Here is a 21,847-nt window from a genome sequence, read left to right as displayed (position 1 = left end):
GTATCATAGAATAAGATCAAGATAAGCTGACAGCGATTTTGGAAGCCCAGACTGTGTAAGTGTTATTTCAGACGTCTGACTTCTATGAAATTATGACGTTTACTGAACACTTAAACGCGCACTACGTATCTTGGCCGGAGTGAATACTAGACACTCGTGTAGGGATCTGTTTGTAGAACATCGTATTATGACGCACTTTGCCTTATATATTTTTGAAATCACTATGTTCGTTAGAAACAATATATTAGATTTCAAACGCGTTCATGTTGAGGGTATAAATGTCCGTTCGACGAGACTGCTGAGAACTGTTCCCCGCCGTATGGCCTTAGCTCAAAAAAAATCCTCGTGTGATAGGACCTATACATATTATGAACGACTCCAAGCCGATATAAGAAGTGAACTGTGTGATCAGACATTCAAACGCCGATTGAGAGATTTTGTTGGATAGACCGTTGTATTCTGTTAATGAATTTATGAACGATGTATAGATTTTGACGATCCTCTACAGGAGATACTATCTTAACATTATTTTAAAATACTAGTATCCTGTAATTATTTTAATTTTGAATTGATATTTTATTGATTATGTTTTTGTATATCTGTTTTATAATGTGAATTCTTGTAGATTGACATGCCTGCAATTTATAATGTAATCTGTATTATGAAATAAATAAATCTATTTATCTATCTATCTTGCACAGGCTGGGCTATCAAAATTACTGCCAATTTATCTTGGTCTGACTCTATTTATGTTTACAAAATACGTCTCTAATCCAAAATCGTTCTGAGATTCGCCCTCAAAGAAATGTCTCCCGACTAATGAGATTACAATTTTTACCAGAAAAATACATTTATTCCCCAACAAGGGCTATCAACGTCTCATCAATTCGAATATCCGAGTTTTCATCCATCGTCTTCAATCAGTTAAAATGGTATTCAGCATACTGTTATAAAATTCACTTTGCCCCCCGCGCCGCGAGAGCTCTTAATATGGACTGGTTCTCCGATAGACACCGCAATGTGGAAGTGTGACGTCCTCGATAACGTCCTCCGTTTATTATGGGAAATGTTTTCGAGTGAGACCATTTCCCGTGAAAAACAGAGAGCCTTCTCGAGAAAGGCACAAATTTACCACGATGTGAAATTTTAACGAAAACTTGCGCTTCCTATACATAGGCCGTCTTTTAAAGCTTTTAAAATACCACGCCCAAAACTCAAATGTTGTTATTAATATATTTTTTAATCAAGTGTATGTCTGTATTTAAGTGTTAGTTAAAATTTGTGATTAACTGCCCTATTCGAGCTTTAAGATACGAGTATGTCAAATATTAGGTCTAGATACGATATGGATCGGATATGTCAATGTCAATAATGACGTTTTTGTTTAAAGTAACTGGGTACACAAAACATTATAATAGTGCTAAAAGTAAGTAAGACAAAAATATTTATTATTACGAATCGGGCCGTTACACTTGAATGCAAGTTGTAAAGACCTATTCAAATCATACGACTTATCGTACCATTTGGAGAATAATCGTGTTCTATAGTTACCAGACCAAACTGTTTACATTCACATAAGAAATAAAAACATGGTACAATCACGTCTGAAAATATCGATATGAAAAATGTGCCAAAAATATGTATACACTACCTTAATATATGGGCAATAAAGTCGTGTATCCATATTTTTGGCACTTTTTTGTATCGATATTTTCACACGTGACCGTACAACACTGAAGTTCACTATTTGATTCCATTATCGCAACAAAAGTAAAAAAAAACATGAAGTGAAAGCCGATGTGAATATTTTCTAGTGTTACGATAAACATAAGTATTAAAGATTGCGGCATAACATTAATATCTAGTAAATATCATTATGCAAAAGCCATATAAAATGTGAAATGAACATTAGTGCTGTCTCATTAAATTAGTATTGTATCTTAAGAGGGAAGCTTACCACTTGATCGTCCATACAAAAAGAGAAAACGTTTTTCCACTTCTAAATATTTTCCATTCTCCATGATGTTTTAGTATGTTATTGACACAAAGAAAAACTAAGTTTATAGATTTTTCTTTTCAAAATTTGAAACAAAAAAAAAGCGAAATCTATAAACCTAAAATATATTTTGCTGAAGCGTTCGATTTTGTTAGAGTTAGCATTAGAATTTCATAGAAAAAGTACCGTTATTTCGCTAGGATCGCAAAGCTATTCTTCTCTCTTAATTCATAATGAGCGCAACTGATCTTATATACTCCATCTAGTGGCTTGAAATCAGTGGCTTTTAATGCGGAGCCTGACCTCATGCCATTCCATTATGCCGTCTATACATAATGTATGAATTTGTTATGCCGTTTGATGTAAGGAAGCTTAACTCAGGTAGTGCTAATGTTTTGGGACAATTTTGCCTGAGTAAATATTGTAATATAACCGGAGTGAAACACTGAAAATGTTAGGAATATAGGATTTAGGTGTTTGTTGATAGTTCATTAGAAATGCATTGGGTAAATATATTGTAAAAAATGTAGTTAAAATCTTATTCAGAAAAATTGAGAGATTAAGTATGTCGCTGATTGCCATATTGTTTGGTGATTTTTAATCCCTGATTAAAATACGTGAAGCTTAAAGGGGTCAGCTAGTTAATTAAAGTGTTTTTTTATTGCATTAATATGTTTTGTTTTAATTTTTTAGACTGGTGTAATAATTAAAAGTGCTCAAATGTAAATGTATCATTTTTGTTCCAGGTAATACTCAAGACCTACAGTAAAGTAGGTAAAAAATATCCTTTCGTGTCGCGACGCGATCAACGGCGAGTTAACACTTTCGGACACTGCGAGTTAGTAAGAGACCATTATGGCTACCACCAGTTTTGACATTGACATTTCGCTCACGTCTACGTAATTTACTTTCTTACATCTCGCTTGCACTAATATGCCAGTACGAGCGAGATGCATAGAATGTAAGTAAGTACAGTAGAATCCGTTTATTATGACTCCGCCTATATTGACCAACCGGTTATTATGACGTAATTACACCACGAAGTTTGGTTTTCATATAAAATTCTTTATAAAAAAGTCGGATATAATGACTTCCCTTACAGTGACATGTCGCTTATTATGACCCATTTTTAATAAATTATGTCCGGTTATAATGACCGACATGATTCTTTACACCTCCGGTAATGTTCGTTGATTCCCGACGACGTTCGGCACGTGGCTCGTTTTTGTTTTGAATCTCAGTGAGTAATTGACGCTTGAAGGTTTAATGAAAAATTACAGATTTCTTACAGTAAAAAATACACTTGTATGTGTTATAATGTGCTGATTATGTACAATTTTGATTTTGATTTAATATGTATGTAGACATATGTATTTACTATATTTCTGTATTAAAATACTTAAGTACATACATATTTACATAAAAAAGGTTTTTCATTTCACAAAACGTTTTGTATGACGTCCGCTTATTATGACGTGTTTGTCAATTCCTTTCGATGTCATAATAAACGGATTCTACTGTATTATAAGAACAGTCATAGGGCCAGTTTCTTCTTAGGTGAGATTATAAAATAACGTTCTAAATAGGAAGCCCCTTACAGGATTACAGGCTGCCCCTCACGGGATCAAGAATTATGTTAAAGAACCATTTCTTGAATTTCAAAAACTTCTAACATTTATTAGGTAGTCTTCTCATGTTACTTTTGGTTCTCAAAAACAAAGAAGCGCAGACTCGAGAGAGTGACACACTCGCAAGCCGTCTTTTTTATTATTAAAATAAAAAATTGTATCGACAAAAATCAAGGATTGAGAAAGGCGACCAGTAGAGAATAACAGCCGGACATATGAAATCATTTTTGCCCAAACTGAAATGGATGAATGCAGGCGTCCATAGGCTACGGATACTGCTTACCATTAGACGGGCCGTATGCTTGTTTGCCACTGACAAAATGCATACGCTCCGCTCACACTCTATGCTCGATCGGTAAATATATCTGACATTTGAACCCGGAAAATTGATTGAAAGTTTTCTTTCTAAAAATCATCTTAATATTACTTTAAAGTAACTGCGGCCAGTAATTTCTTACACGTGTTTTTAATATAAATCCACGTGTACCGATACCTTAAGAGGGGGTGTAAAGCCAAGAAATTCGAAAGGAACAAAAGTTAATTAATACGTTATAAGGAATATCTGTAGTATTTGGTGTTAAAATTAAACAAAGGTTTGGATGAAACACTGATTATATTATTAAATGTTGAAAAGGTCTTACAACGTGTTTTTAACGTTCAGCTGGCTTAGGTGCAAGAGAGGGAGATGACCCATTTGACATTACAAATCATTTTTTTTAATACATTCGGAAACGTTCTATACTGATACATTTGTTTCGCATAGTATTACCACAGATATTACAATATCTAACCCCATATATTATTTATTTGTGATAAGCAATAAATGATATGTAGTATTTACATTGCAAGTAGGTTGTCTAGTAAAATTGCTTACGGTCAGTCCATGTTTACCTAGATTAACCGATTTTTATATATAATGGACTGGACCAACTTTTCCGTACGCAATTTTACTAGGCAACATATTTGTAATGTGTCAATGTGAATATTATCTATCATTTATTTCTTATCACAAATAAATAACAGTACCCGTAGTGTAAATAAATTCGATTTCCAAACGTGACGTACGCGTTTGCGTTTAGTCTCATTTTGTATTGAATTTCGAAAGAGCGCGCCAAGCGGGACGTTTTGGAAACTCAAAATCCTATACAAAATGACACTTAACGCAAACGCGTTCGTCACGTTATGATGTCGATCACAGTTACACTAGGGGTACAGATGAATGTAGATATTCCTTATAACGAATCTTAGACCATGAGACGCGCCGCGCGAAACTTGAGACGGTAGATTTAGTTATCGCGCCGGTTTTAACGTTTTAGCTCAACAACTTTGAAGGTTTATACGTAAGTATAAGTAAGTTGTATTAAAATTAGTCATGTTTTCGTAATTTTTTTATTCGGTCGGCTGATTCTCTATGCCTTTTTGATGAATATTAACCATAGCTATATGCCCCTTCGCTTGACTTTTTAAAAATTTTGTATTATTAAAAAAATTTGGAGCGAAAAACAGATTTAATACAATAAATTTAATGCTTCTAACTCCTACAATAATTAAATATTTGAACAAAATCAAACGTAGGGGTATAGCTGTGGTTGATATACAACAAATTGTGTCAAAATATTTTCAGTAATGTTAATATCCAGAGAGGAAAATGAGGACTACGTTTGTATGAAAAGGTGTTTTCGCGCGGGTCCTCCACTTTCGTCTTAAGGTTTTAGTTAGAGTCTGACCACGCGATTATAGACTAGTTTTTGTGTGATATTTTCATGGTATTTGTATTAAAGTGTGACAAATTCAATATAAAAAAAAAAACAATTTTGCATTCATCATCATCGTATCAGCCCTATATCACCCACTGCTGAGTAAAGGCCTCTCTTCTAGTACGCCATTTGTCCCGGTGCTGAGCTAATCACATCCAGCTCAATAAAGCAAAGCGATACTTTACTCTAGGGCAAAGACTGCTACTTTATAAATCGCAAGTCAGACCCCATATGGAGTATTGCTGTCACCTTTGGGCAGGAGCACCTGGATGCCAGCTTGGGCCTTTCGACTCAGTCCAAAGACGTGCTTGTACGAATCGTCGACGATCCCAAACTCACAAGCGGTATTGAACCTTTAAGTCTAAGGAGAGACTTTGCCTCCTTATGTGTGTTCTACCGCTTGTACAATGGGCTGTGCTCTGAAGAATTGTTTGACATGATGCCCACGGCTACTTTCTATCACCGCACCGCCCGCAGTCGGCAGGGTGTTCATCCTCACACCCTAGAACCTAAATGGCCGCGCACTGTGCGGTTTAAGAGGAACTTCCTCCCGCGCACGCTCCGGTTTTGGAATGAGCTACCTGCCGAGGTTTTCCCGAGGGTCTACAGTATGAGGTTCTTCAAAAAAGGAGTGTACAGATTTTTAAAGGGTCGGCAACGCGCATGTAACACCTCTGGCGTTGCAGGCGTCCATAGGCTACGGTGACTTCTTACCATCAGGCGGGCCGTATGCTTGCTTGCCACCGTTTCTTTGTGGTGCAATAAAGAATATTTTCTTACATACAAATAAAGAGAAAATCAATTCAAATACCAAATAATAAAAATATTCTCTCAGTATATTATTGAGTAAAACTTTTATTTAAAAGGAGCAATTGCATAAAATTATTTTACATGTTACATTTCCACAAACCTATAAGCATTTGATTGACATTTCGAATTCCCCAATGTAGTCTATACAAAAGTCTTAAAAGGTGAAGGTACGAGTTTCTTAATCAACTTTAAATGTTCTTACCGGAGTCATATTATTAAGAGGGGGCTAATGCAAAATTCGTTATATGGACGACATTCAGCAGAATGCGGGTCACTTTTTTTTGTTTAATACTACGTCGGTGGCAAACAAGCATACGGCCCGCCTGATGGTAAGCAGTCTCCGTAGCCTATGTACGGCTGCAACTCTAGAGGAGTTACATGCGCGTTGCCGACCCTAATCCCCCCCCCCCCCCCTCGTTGAGCTCTGGCAACCTTACTCACCGGCAGGAACACAACACTATGAGTAAAGTCTAGTGTTATTTGGCTGCTGTTTTCTGTACCTCCACTTCCCCAGTTGGGCTCTGCTCTAGATCTAGAAGTTTAATCGGCATGGATATATTTATTTAAACATTCTTTAAAATTTATAAGCGCTGGTGGCCTAGCGATAGGAGCGTGCGACTTGCTATCCGGAGGTCGCGGGTTCAAACCCCGGGTCGTACCAATGAGTTTTTCGAGACTTATGTACTCTATACTACTAAATATCATTTTATATTCACCAGTCACTTTTCGGTGAAGGAAAACATCGTGAGGAAACCGGACTAATCCCAATAAGGCCTAGTTTACCCTCTGGGTTGGAAGATCAGATGGCAGGCGCTTTTGTAAAAACTAGTGCCTACGCCAATTCTAGTGATTAGATGCCAAGCAGACCCCAGGCTTAAATTTGCCGTGACAAAATGCTAGGACAACGCGAGGAAGCAGAAAGATTCTTTTGAATATATCTTATACTTTCAGGGTAACATAGCTACCGCATACGAATAGACAGACGGACGGATGGGCAGATGGACACGACAAAATACATAATAAGGATTCCTTATCTGCCATTTAGGCTACGGAACCCTACAAAGCAACAACTCCCTTCGTATCAGTAACCTGTAGAACTTTGAACTATAGATACAAAAAAAAACAATTAACAATGTCGGTTAACCGCCACTAGGCAGATGCATAGTACAACTTTTTCTTAATACATATTAATATCATCAAGTCGATTTCTTGTCGTGCGCAATTATGACGTCACGCGTTTCCAACCAAGCTAAGCGCGACCGTCCCGTTGCATCGACTATTCTTAACTGTTCAAAGTAATGACTATGTGTGCAGCAAAAACCTGATGCAAGTGGGTAAAAAGTGCATTTTAACCGCGAGCGCCGCATAAGGCAGGCACCAAACCGTAAATGCCATGGCCAGCCATCGTAACGGCGTGATCGGCTCGTCGTTTTTGTAGTAATTTATGCCTTATTAAAACTATTTATTCTGTTTTGTTCTTGGATTCCGCGAGCGATTTACTTTGCGCGTGCGTCTGTTTAATGTTTGGTTTCCACGTCCGTTATTTTGAATTTCTGGGCGTCGGATTTGCTGAAATGTTGTGATTGTGATTTTTATAAACAATTTTCAAACTTTTTAGTGAAACTATAGTTAAACATTTTTATTGAAACTCTTTGATCTCTATTATAAAAATAAATGTCAATGTTCTACTACCAAATGTGAATAAAGATTATATAAAACGACAAAACGACTAGGCATTTTAAATTTTATGTCGTTCTTTCATTTATCTCAGATTTTTAAAATTTGGTGGATTGATGGAGTTCCTTGTTATGTACAACATAAGCACAATTTCACCGTAAGTCCTACAAAATCTTTCACCGAGTTATGGAAAACGTATGGAATTTTCCCTAACTCAATGGGTATTTTCATTAAAAAAAATTGTCCCTTTGGCTTTCGTGTTTTTACCAACTAAGAAGCTTTTCAAACCTACCAATTTTTATAAAAATTTGTCAAAAAAATAAAATCGTCAAAAAAATTAAAAATGGCCCATATCTGAAGTTTTCACATTTTTTCTTCTTCAAATCTAGCTTTTTTATTACGAGATTTTTTGATAACAATAATCCGCTGTGGGATCGTATTAATCAATTTGCCTATTTAAAAATAAACAAATAAGATAATAAGGTACTATTCAAAAACAAACATAACGTTGTGTCGAGATACCTACCTACTATCTAATCACGCTCTTAATAAAATTAAGAATGAGAATGAGAAAATATTTATTGCCACAAAAAACCTTATGAAATTGTCAAACTCCTTAAAATATTATTATCACCGCCGTAGCAGCTAGATACTTAGCAGGAGGCGTATTCGGATTGTGAGGACAAGTTATGAATTTGATTTGGATTTGTTATGAATTGTCCTTTTTATGGTTTTGCTCATTAATGGTGCCCTAGCGGTAAAAGCGTGCGACTTGCAATGCGGAGGTCGCGGGTTCAAACCCCGGCTCGTACCAATCAGTTTTTCGGAAATTATGTACGAAATGTCATTTGATATTTACCAGTCACTTTTCGGTGAAGGAAAACATCATGAGGAAACCGAACTGATCCCAATAAGCCCTAGTTTCCCTTCTGTGTTGGACGGTCAGATGGCAGTCGCTTTCGTAAAAACTAGTGCCTACGCCAATTCTTGAGACTCGTTGCCAAGGTTGCAAGGTCTGCCTCAGGGTCCCATGAGCCGTGGTAAAAATGCCGGGACAACGCGAGGAAGATGCTCATTAATCTTGTTTAGAATGTAACATTGATAGCTCATTATGCAGTGAACTAACTGCGAGAGTAGCACGGTCACATTTTTATCACTTGTCTCTATACCTGTCACGTTCTAACAAGTATGTAAGTGCGAAAGTGACAGGCGTAGTGACAAGCGATAAAAATGCGACCGTGCCACAGATGCTGGAAGTGTGCAGCTAATGAAGAAAGTCTTGAAATGCGTTTAACCATTCGTTAGTTTACACCTGGAAATCCGAAGATATAAAGTCCAGAACCCCTAATGTACATTTATTCGATAGCATGACGTGACGTACGCGTCTGCGTTAAGTCTTATTTTGTATGAAATTTAGAAACAGCGCGCCAAGCGGGACATTTTGGAAACTCAAAATCCCATACAAAATGAGACTTAACGCAAACACGTTCGTCACGTCTCGCTATCGAATAAATGTACACTAGGGGTACAGTTATCACTTTACTAAAAGTAAATACCAAACAACGTCACACTTATGACATTGCCGAAATCGTCATAAATTTGAATGTAGCCATTTTTTTAAGAAGAAGAAGCAGATCAGATGCTGAGAGCTGTATCTTTTACTGAGGTGTACCAATAAAGAGTATTCTGTCTATCTATTTACCAGATTCATAACCTGTTCTTAGGATCAGAACTGTTATAAAAGTTATAAAATTATTCTACGGAAAGCAAACATTGTCCCTGACAGGAGTCACACCAAAGCGTAATAAATGGAATGCTTATGTTTATTACTTAAATTTTAATTAAATTATTCGTCTTATATCAATTAATATTATAGCTCTCAAAGTAGCCTTGTTGGACGTTTTCCTAACATTTGATTAAAATTCGTTGACAAGTTGACATCTGAAGGCTTTCGGTAATTTAAATGGGATATCCCGGGCGGTATTGATCATTATTGTTAGGGGCTTGCTGCTGGCCTAATGTTTATGTTTTGAGATGTATATTTTGAATAGAATACCTGCGCCATTTTATTCAAAGTATACTTACACTTTTCTTTTAATTGGAGACTTTATTTAACGTTGTTTTTTAAAGTTGTATTTTTAGTTGTTTATTAAGGTTGTCTGGAAGAGATCGCTCTGTAGCGATAAGGCCGCCTGTTGTTTACCGCTATCTTCATGTTTCCATGTACATTTATTCTGAGGTTGTGCAATAAAGAGGATTTGTATTGTATTTTTTAAATATTTTCATGTTATTTCTACTCAGAACTACGAGCTCGTTGGATCCTAATAGGAGAAAAAATGTGTCCTAAGATTTTTATATCCATTCCGTTATAATTTTTCATAGACTTTGTATGACGATAGGTAACGGAATAGAATGATTGTAAATTTTATGGAAATTATTGGATTTTTTTTTACTACGTCGGTGGCAAACAAGCATACGGACCGCCTGATTGTAAGCAGTCTCTGTAGCCTCTATGGACGATTGCAACTTCAGAGGTGTTACATGCGTTGCCGACCCTAACACTCCGCACCCTCTTTGAGCTCTGCTTAATAGGATCGAAAGTATTAATAAAAAAATCTAATTTGGGGAATAAATTATAACTTGTAATAAAATGGTCCACTTATAAATATTTACAGTACATATGATGGTACTTAAAAACGTGAGTGACTCCTTTGGATATATTATTTGATTAGCTGATTTGAGATATACATATTTACAAAGCAAATACCAAAATAGTCTCTTAAATTTCATAAGTCCATGCTGTAATAGTACATTACGGTACAAGTGCGAAAAATAGGAAATTCAAAAGTGTTATCCTCAACACTTTTGAATTTCCAGTTAACCATGCCATGCCGCCGGGTGGCCGAGTGGACTAGGCATCTGCCGCGAATGCAGATTGATTCCAGATTTGACGCCTTGGTCACTTTTCCTTTCATGTATGAAATCTGTTTCAGTTTATAATATTGACCCTCATTGGCAAGCCTATCTGATATTAAAAAATACTCTTTAGCTTACAGTCAAACCAAGCTAAGTTGCCAGCGATTTTGATAGATGAAGTAAACGTCATTATTTTCATAGAAGTTTGACGTTTAAAATAACACCTGCACAGTCTGTCTTGATCTGACTTTAAAACTTTTTATAAGTTACCGAGCTGAGAACCCGAATTTTCAATATTACGATCATACAAATAACTTTACTTAAATTTCAAATTAAAACAAAAACATCACTAACAATTTAATCTTGAACAAAAAACCGCAAATCTATAAGGGTCAGTGCAATAATAATAATAAATTTAAATTTTTAAACCTGAACTACAAATGAAGTCCTCCCCGGACGCTCCCCGGACGCCCTCTAAACTAGGACAAATCCGGGGAAACCCGGACGGATGGCAACCCTAGTTGCAAACCTCTTTGTAGTACTACCTACATTAAGTAAATGGAGAGGTTGTATTTGAGCAAATACGGCAAAGTGTATGAAATAAACATCATCATACAAACGGAAAATACCTATATGCAATGGCTCCTCTACACGATGGCCCAGCGCTGGACCAGCGACATGGCCATGCGATAGTTAAGAGCATGCACTATAAAATGGGCCATGTGTAGATGCGCACTCACCATCGCTGGCCCACTACCTTTGATTCCATCGCCATCCCGCCGCGCCATAAGCTATCCGACATCACTACCCTCTCTACACGCTAGCCCATCTTAGTGGGCAGTATGATGGCCCATCGTGTAGAGGAGCCAATACAACTAATTTTATTTTGGGAGTTGGTTCCTAGGTTAAAGTGGCTCAGTACTCGTCTTAGCGAAGCACGGTTAAAATACATATAGGTTTTATGTATACATATCGACATTTCAGAATCATACGTATCTAACCTACTATTATTTGCGGCCTCGTAGGTAAGCCTCTACCTACCAGGAAGCCGTCAAACTTACATATTTATAAAATTAGTAGGATAAAAGGAGTCAATTTTTTTAACTTCACACTTAATTCCACAAGAAAATTGTTCATTACAAATAATAAGACTTTTCCAGAAACTTCACAAGCTTTCGCACACAATAGTCCAAAAGGCCTCACGAAATGTTAAGGTCATATTACATAACGCGGTAGACGGCTTGGCGGCGCCGGCGCAGGTCAACGGCCGGGGCCCGGCGTGGGCGAGCGTACACATACCAAACCTTTACATGTCTGTAGTTCTATGTGCAAGATCATTGGTCTAGCAAATGATTTATTTTCTTGAGTATAGGCATATTTATAAAAGCTGGCGCCAGATTTGTATTTAAGGCGAAAGGGGATGACCACTGCTCCATACATAAGTAGTCCTCATTTTCCTCTCTGGATGATTAACATTATAGAAATTGCTTTTACGCATTTTGATGTAGGTAGGATTAACCACAGCTATGCTAGTAGTTCTACCTGTATACCTATGTTGGACAAATAAAGATTTATGATTTATGATCTACGGTATAATTTCTACGGTATTTATTTTAGACTCTTAACTCTTAATAAAAAATAAGGAAAAGTTAATATCGTATATCAAATTTTATAAAAAACATTTTCTATAATGTCAAAATCCAGAAAGGAAAATGGGAACTACGTTTGTATGGAGAAACCTCCTCCACTATTCTCTTAATTTTTTCCGTACTGGATCGATGTGAAATCCGGCTAATATTCATTTCACTTAATTTCCAAATACAGCTTTCACAATCAAATAATCCACAGCAAAACAAACGCACCTTGTCAGCTCATATCAATAATATCCCAATCCATTTAAAACGTAATTTATTTGTTGAAAACGCGGATGCCGGCATACGGCCCGCGGCGTAACAGGAACAGTTAAACCGTGTCTGTTTTCGATAGTATTAATTAATCCCGTCATCGACGTTACACGGCTTGGTAATTAGCGGGCGTGTGGTGAATTGACACGTGTTAGATGTGCGCTAACCCTTAGTCTTGCAAGACATGCTGTTCAGTATGATGACGCTAACGTCTGTCGTGGACGTTACTTTCTAACAAGTAACGAGACTGACACATGTCAGAAGACAGACAATTAAGAGGAAATACCAGATGAGCCCCTTTTCAAATTTGAGCATTATAGCTAAATATCTCCGTCGCGCTGACGGGGGCAGCTTCTAAAATTTGTGCGATAAGGACAACTGCAGCAAATCCTGCGTTAAAATTTCAGAAATCGAGGTTTTCTTCTCATTTTCCTCCAAAACTAAACCAATCATAACGAAATTTCGGGAACGAAATTATCTTTGTCAGACCGTTTTGATTTTTGCGTTTATTGTTCCCGTTCTTATATGCTAGGCGTCTGCTTACGGCGCATTTATTTGACCATTTTTAGCGCTATTTGAAGTAAACTAGTTCTTATAAATACATAATATCTAAAGGGCAGGCCATTCTAGTCAGCCAACCATACATACAACCTCCAAAAATTTTTCAGAACACGATACCGAATATGCCCTAAACGGATCGCCACTATTTTTGTTACACCTTGTATAGTCTAGTTTCTTTGTGAATTTTTTCATGGTATTTTCTCTTAATTAAAACGTGTAAACGTGTACGTTCAATAAAATGTTTTTTTTTTTACTAAAGGAGAAATGTAAAATTTACACCTCCGACAGGACTCGAACCTACGACCATTGGAACGCCGGCCCAATCCACCGGTTCCATCGGTCGATAAAATTAAAAACTACTACATATATTGTCATTTAATAAATACAAATATGAAATAATGGACGGGTAATGCCCGCAAATAAAAATGATAGCCGGGCCGAGTTTTCCCTTTTAACGAAATAGGAGAACATCGCTAACAAAACTTGAAATGAAAAAAAAATGTTTCCAATTGCTAAAAATATTCACTGTTTTATATTTTTACACTTATGAGTCGCCAGTACAGAGCCTCCGAATTCACCTTAGCATACAATTGAAGTTACGCTTTCATTTTATAAAGTAACTACTTGCTGGATTGCTCGAATGAAACTTGGCATAAACATTGAAGTAACATATATCTATGCCTATACCTAATTTTACTCTCTACCTAATTGTTTAAAGCACAGATTTTGTAATGTTTGATCTCGTTATAATTCAAATTCACCTTCTTCTACATTCTAGCCTAGTTTAGTTATGTTTTATTTTATTGTGTTTTTCTCTCTTGGTTGCCTTGAAAACCAGCGCCATGGCTAAGAATCTTACGGCCCTATTCGAAGAATGAGATACGATAAAGGTAAGTTCTGGTTGAGATAATTTCTCATTTAGATATCGTTTGTATGTCGTATAATTGACAGAAGCAGCTGGATTTGGGCAACCAATGGCACTTTCACGTTAGAAATATCGTAGATGGATGTTATTGGGATCCCAGCGGGATCGAAATAAACGTCAATTTTGACATGTCGTTTAGTTATCGATCTTGCCAAGATAATAAACGTGTCTTAATCGTTCTTTGAATCGGGCCGTTAATCATCGGCATAACATGATGAGTGGCATCCATTTTGGTGTAAGATTGTTCTAGAATAAGATGTATGATAGGTTTAGTATTATTGTACACCAAATAAACTATTTCTATTTATAAATTACTTATCGTTGCTAGAAATCGCAACACAAATGAAACAGCGATTATAATTTTTGTATGTGAAATCTTCTACTCGCACTATTTTCTTTATATTACAATTTCTAGCAATGAATACTAATTTCAGGCATAGATATATGTTACTTTAAGAGGCAACAGGAGTGGTCATTTCTCCATACAAACGTACTCGACTGTCCGTGGTTTTTAAAGCTAGATCAATGATTTTTTTATTTACAGATTATTTTTATTAATATCTGTGTCGGACTGTTTTGCTTTTTTTTGATATTTTTGTTTTATTAAGACACTAGTGCACTTCAAATATTCGCAAAAACGGCCTAATTTACTAGGCCGCAAAGAGAAGCGTGGTATTCAAAACTGACATCAATTAGCCTTAAAATCAAAACAGTCTGACACAGATAGTTTCATTACCATTTAGATCTCAAAATTTTATAACATTTGGTTAAGTTTTGGAGGAGGAAACAGTACTAAACATCGTTTTTTGAGATTTTTACGCAGGATTTTTCGCCTAACCTAACGTTGTGTTTCTCTTATCGCACAAATTTTAGGAGCCGCTTCCATTAGTGAGACGGATATGTTCGCCTAAAATATTTAAATCTCAGCTCCCATATCCTCTTAATGTTCATGCCAAGTTTCATGTTATTAGAGCATGTCGTTATAAAATGAGAGTTAATTGATCGTGTCATTCACGAAGACGCATGCCTTGACTCGTATTTACATATTATTAAAGGTTAAATTTGACAAATCTGCGCGGCATCGTGGATGACACGACCTATAACTACGTTTGTATCGCAGCGGCTCTGTACTGGCGACTTTTAAATTCAATTAGAAATGTCGATTGTGGAAGTAGATTTATTTTTATTAATAATCATATTGGTAACGGTGTCCTGATATTACGCGGAACGAAAAAACTAGGGTGGGTAGCACCCGTTGATCGGCCTCCGTACAAAAAGTGCCCGGTGACCGCGTAGATGTAATCGCTTATGCCCTGTATGATTTTATTCGGGTCCGAGACATCAGCTTTATGATTAAAACCACTACAAACAGACTGAGTCGTAGATTCCCTTTTTAGTACGGAACTCTATAAACGTAGATATGTGTGTTAAATAACTTTATCTAACCAGGTACTAATACTTACTATGTACTAGTTTGACTAATATTACAAAAACTAAATGCCTGCTATGATATGACAACCGGTCTGGCCTAGTGTATAGTGACCCTGCATATGAAGCCGATTGGTTTGGGTTCGAATCCCGGGAAGGGTATTTATTTGTGTAATGAATGTTCCTGAGTTATGGGTGTTTTTTTGTATATGAGTACAATACAATACTATACAAATACTCTTTATTGCACACCTCAATACAGAAACAATACAAAGAATACAGCACATTAAGAGAGGTAAACAACTAAAAAGCATGTATGTAATCGTGTCTGTAAGTATGTATTTACATAACGTATATTCGCCTAGTAGCCATAGTACAAGCTTTGCTTAGTTTGGGGCTAGGTCGATTTGTAATATTTATTTATTTATATGTCATTTCATAGAGAATCACATTTTGGTTAAGTAGCATATTTTCACAATAATTACGGTTTCGACATTTAAATCACTGAAAAGGAATTGATTGCTTTACGATTTATCAAGGGGTTTTCATTATAGCAGCGTATTTCGGATTCGCTATGAATTTCTGAATATCGGAATTTGTACAGATATTTACTCCGATAAATGAGTTTCGAAATATTTTTGTAGTGTAAAGCGATTTCAGTGATAGTTTGGTTTATCGACGCTATAGCTAGCGGTGATTCTATTGACTTATATAAAATGGACTGAAGTAAGGTACACAATGTAAGGTGCGACATTGGGAGTCGCTAGAGACCTCATACTGTTATCACTGTGACAAGGTACGAAATGGGTCACAAATTAAATATGTTGACTGTACCTACACCTAGTCGCATTTTAAGAATTTCATTCCTAATGCAGCTCGCGGTACATGAATTTTAAAAAGTACAATTTGTATTGGATAATAGAAGTAGTTAGTAAAGCACTTTATAGTATAAAAAGAAGTATAGAACAGGAAAAACATACATCATATTTACACAGGGGAACTTATCCCTTTCAGGGTTCTCTTCCAATTAACCTTTGAGCAATTGAGGTAATAATTGAGGTTGAATAGTTTGTGAAGGTGAGAATTTCATGTCTTTTGTGTGACAAATTTCATTATACGCCTTATTTTTTAAAAAGGCCATGTTGCCGCAATAATTTGGTAATGGTTTTTTTTTTAAATAACTACTCTATGTACATTGTTATATTATTTGCACGTCGAATTAATCTATCTCTGCTAAGACTACCTAAATGCGGCTATCACGCTGCCCTAAGGAGACTACGTTTTTTTTTTTTTTTTATTAGTCAATATAAAAACGCAGCGAGCACTTTTCCGGTCCAACATGATATGGCCTTTATTTTATTACTATAGCCTCCGTTAGTCCCAAATAAAATTAAATAAATAACAATAAAATATTATAAATTGAATTTGCAAATTTCGCAATTCACTTAGGTTTTAGTTTAATCTTAATAATAAATCAATAAACTTAACAACTAAATACCATTAGTTAGAATGTGTCATGCAGTTTCGCTACATTATTTATGTAGAGTTTATTATTAAGGTCCTCTTTTCGAGTAGTGGCCTCCTTCATATTATTCCATACATCTGTTTCGTTAGCTTTGGTCATCCAGTCTTTACCAGACGGGATATTTTATTACTGCCGTATATCTTCAATTCCCTCGCCACTCAGTGAGTAAACGAAATCAGCCCGTAAATAGTGCACTGCTAAAAGGGGGATAATCCGGTCTTACCTCGCAACCAGCTTACGTACGTGCTTAACCCATGCTCAGCGGATCTCTGAGATCAATGAGATTTCTTGAGATTCTTGGACATCCTGATAGATTGCATGTCGTTTAAAAAGATATTCTACTTAGGCATTACAGGGTGATTTCAACGCATAACACTTTAATCTTGCGCCACGAAAAAATGATTGTTCCATAAAAAACAGCTATGTATATAATAACAAACTATAGTGATTACATTTTGTACTCGCGAAATATGTTGCCAAACTATAAATACAATTGGAAACGGGGTATTTACCATGTGTATTTGTTTTAACAATAGAATTTATAGTAATAGTAAATGAGTTGCCAATCGTTGAAATTACATTACCTACATCATAACATGTAAGCACCTATAACACAATGTAATAATCATGGATATTCTGTATTAAACTAATTCAATGGTTTTTAATCATAACACTTTAATTTTGCGCCACGAAAAAATGATTGTTCCATAAAAAACAGCTATGTATATAATAACAAACTATAGTGATTACATTTTGTACTGGCGAAATATGTTGCCAAACTATAAATACAATTGGAAACGGGGTATTTACCATGTGTATTTGTTTTAACAATAGAATTTATAGTAATAGTAAATGAGTTGCCAATCGTTGAAATTACATTACCTACATCATAACATGTAAGCACCTATAACACAATGTAATAATCATGGATATTCTGTATTAAACTAATTCAATGGTTTTTAATCACTTGCGCGACATGTTTCGGAGAGCCTAGGTCTTTCTCAAGCACTGACAGTGCTGAGATGAGAGTGACTAACAACACGTGAGTTTAAACCGTAAAATTAGTTTAATGCTAGTATGTCTCACGACAGTTTATATTTGTTTATTCTGTCTGTTATTGTTTCTGCGTTGTCCAGTCAGCATCAATAGTTAGCGAATGAAACAACGCGCCAAAAGTGTCTGATATTCGGGATAACTTTTCTAAATATAGATAAATCTCTAAAATTCACCTTCAAAAGTATATCTTTTAAGTCTTGATTGTTCTACATATAGAACCATCGTTTTTTGTTAAGCAGTTACAGAATGGTAGTAGTAGTAGTATAGTATAGTATACTTCTGAACCGTTGTTTGATCCGCTACTTTTGATGCTGACTGTACAATAAAAAGTCTTTATTTTAATGTGATACACATAGACATATCGAGTTTCTTTGTATTTATATGTTTGAGGTTTTAAGTAATACCTATTATAATGAATAACTATGATTCTGTCGATAAAATGTCCAATGTTCACAAAGAAAAGGCATAAGCATAACTCTAGTCTTAGCTCATTATCAATACCCCAAAATCTATGTTTACATTTCACTGAGGCGGAGAAATAATCCTATGCGCCCCTCAGGTCAAGTATGCGTCTTGTTCAGTTAACAAGAAGATTTTCAATTCACCTTAATTTTATTATACGCTCACGAGTTCCTTAAAACATCCCGATTTCCAAATGGACAGTTCAACTAAACTTATAATGGAATTAATAGTCTTCAATATCTGAAAAATGGTTACGAAACATCTAATTTTTGGTAGCCCTACTGACCTTGTTATCCTGGGCTTCAAGCCCATTGCAATTAGGAGCAAATAATTGTGCAATGAGTACATTTTATACTTTCAAATGTTTAGATACCGCCTAGCTATCTATATTTACCTACTTATAGTAAGAATTTACCCATTGTAACTATAAACTATACTAAGTTAAACATAGGTAAGAATATCTCTTTAATCTTTGGTAATTACTTACGGTAATCAATGTATGCATTTATGTGTAACATTGCGAATGCAACAAATTATATTTGCGTGATTTTCATACCTATGCATTTTATTTTATTTTTTTATACTACGTCGGTGGCAAACAAGCGTACGGCCCGCCTGATGGTAAGCAGCCTCCGTAGCCTATGTACGCTTGCAATTATATGTTTTATGTTTTATATGTGCACACTGATAGGATTATTATTAGTAGTTCCTCTAACTTTTGTCTAATTTTAACCATTGGTCTATTATTCCTTTTCATCTTTCGAATATTTTTTTTAGGGATGGAAATCTTTATAAATTTGGTGTAAAATAAATATTTGACACAGCTTATCTTATTTTCATAATGTTGTTTTATTGTTGACAAATCAGTTAAATATTGTTTGAAGTAGGTATAGAAAATACCGTAAAAAGTGTGCTCCGTGAAATTCTGAAATATATTAATAATACTTAAAATGTTTCCTAATTTTAATAATCTGACAAACTTTTGTTTATTCTTATCTGAGTTTTTAATTTTAATTTTTGAGGGATGGTTAAGTTAATAATGTCCTGTGCGCTCGTGGATGTTTGAAAGAGATCAGGTCGCGGTGGTCTCGGGTGCGGAGGCTGACTCTCGCGGCGCCTGCGCCCAGGTGCGGCAGGTGGGCCCGCCCCCAGCCCCTCCCCGCGGCCGCGCACCTGCCTCGCCGCTCAGTCCAACGCCACACGCCGGCCTGGCGTCTCGTGCTCGCCGCACACCGCCACTCTCTCCACACTCTCGCGAGCCCTGTGCGTCGTTTCTCGCTTCCCCCCCGACCGCTCAGTTTCCCGCCCGCTCCTCCGAACTTTGCTAAGTTTTTGAATTTCGCGGTGCGTCGGTGCCGTCGAACGCTCGCAGCCGGCCGCGGATGCGGTCGTAAGAGTAAATAGCGAGGCCTCGAGGAGGCCGCTGCCGCCACGCTGTTCCCGCCGCAGCTCGCGTGCGTGTCCTACGTGACGCCTTGCGCCTGCTGCCCGCCGCTGTACCTGCCGGCCCCGCATCCCCAGCTCCAACTGCCGCTGCCCTTTCCGCTGCCCCTAGCCCTCCCGCTCCAAGCCCTAGACCCACAACTCGCTAAACACCAGCGTTTGCGGCTCTCTAACATGGTAAGTGCATTTTCCCGCCGGCGCGCGCTCGACCGATAAGTTTTCGCGAATAGAGAGCACAATGCCGGTAAAGTTGGTAACAAACGGATCTGATAACAACTCTCGCGGGCCGCCGACTCGTACGCGATACAATCGCAGCCGGCAGCACAGATGCCGCGCGACTATCGCTCTACACCCCGCCTCACATATGACTCAAACAAACAAACATTGCTCATTGTGTAACACGGACTAATAAAGAGTTACGGACACGCTGAAGTGCTTTCGCTGATAAAGTTCGGCCATAACTGCGGAAAGTTAAGGTCCGCTCGCATAAGTTAAGCGTATTAACGTTTGCCTCCTCTCTTATCCAAACTGTTATGTTTTAATCCCCTGGGACTATTGAAATATAATTTCTGCAAGTTCTATTTTATGGACAGTGCGGGAAAACCTTTTATCGTTAGACTTATAGTTTCTTCTTAAAGTTTTAAACAAGTTTTAAGTACTTAAGTTGTGAACGAATGCGCGATTTCTGCTAGAGTTGACTAAAATATTAAGTTTACCTTTCTCAGGTTACTTCGTCTCAAATATCTTAGTGTACATTTCCTTGAGGTATAAGATACATCAATGTTCTGAAATCGACGTAAAAATACTCAAAACTTCAACAAAGTCTTCTATCCTCCACAAAACCTCAATGGTCGTTTATTTTTCTTCGGTGTACTTTATTTTGCCTCGTCAACGAAAACTTTTAATACGATTTGTATTCAACAGAAGTTGCAAGGGGAGGAAATCAAAGAGCGACCGCAGTCAATATCTAAATCAACTTGTTTATAAACAATCCGACCGACTTACACGTCGGACGCCATGAAAGTAAGCGTTGATGACAGAAGTTAGACTTAAATTAAAGTCGTATCTAACTTTTCTCATTAAAGACACTCTTGAAAAGGTGTGTTTATGGAGGTATTTTAATACAGTTTATTTGAGCATAAACCTCTCGTTTCAATCCTGTTCGCATAAGCTAATTGTCTCAAATGTCACCTGTCTTTTTATGCATGAATGAAAGGACGGGATGTGACGATTTTCTCTTAGCAACCCCTTTTTAATTGATAATTTAATTTATTAGCGCCTGAAATGTTTAACGCCGTGTTTATACGCATAATGTCCATGCATTTGTAGGAGTATCACGTACGTCAATTGGCGCGACAGAATAACGGAACACACAAGCGTTTCCGTGGAACCTGAACCATTACCATGCTAAATTTTCGCTGTGAGGTCTAGGCTGCTAAATAACGGCATTTGATCCATTCGAGATTTCGCATAATATCTGGTAATTTCATAAATAATAATACAATGCAAACACGGAAATATTTGCTGCCTCCAAGCAGAGTCTACGATCAAATTTATATTGGGGAAAACATAAAAATGTTCGGAATAATGATGATAAGTTTTTAGGTTTCATGTTTAACATTCATTAATTACATATAAAACACAGTATCCTTACCGCATTTTCATCAATTTTAATAATTATGCATGGAAGGAAATAAAAGCTCGTGCCTATTTACTTTTCATGTACCTAATATCAACTGAATCCGTTACGTCTTCTATG

At 36.7% G+C, this 21,847-nt stretch overlaps 1 protein-coding gene across 7 annotated transcripts in view; it reads left to right on the top strand.

Annotated features, from left to right (window-relative positions):
* The window catches only part of LOC133520104 (polypyrimidine tract-binding protein 2), a 673,469-nt gene that overhangs the window by 406,131 nt on the left and 245,491 nt on the right, over window positions 1-21,847 (top strand). For 4 of the 7 annotated variants that reach the window (XM_061854422.1, XM_061854420.1, XM_061854418.1 and 1 more), the window contains exon 1: window positions 19,658-20,265. The exons of the other annotated variants lie outside the window; for them this stretch is intronic. In XM_061854422.1, the coding sequence (XP_061710406.1) occupies window positions 20,263-20,265 (3 nt within the window). In that variant the 5' untranslated portion in view covers window positions 19,658-20,262. Of the gene's footprint in view, window positions 1-19,657; window positions 20,266-21,847 lie in introns of those variants that run through there. 7 annotated transcript variants of the gene reach the window in all.

This window comes from Cydia pomonella, chromosome 7 (genome assembly GCF_033807575.1).
Source record: "Cydia pomonella isolate Wapato2018A chromosome 7, ilCydPomo1, whole genome shotgun sequence".
NCBI classification, from domain to species: Eukaryota; Metazoa; Arthropoda; class Insecta; order Lepidoptera; family Tortricidae; genus Cydia; species Cydia pomonella.
The sequence above is the reverse complement of the archived record's forward strand: the minus strand, read 5'-3'. Positions and strand labels throughout refer to the sequence as shown.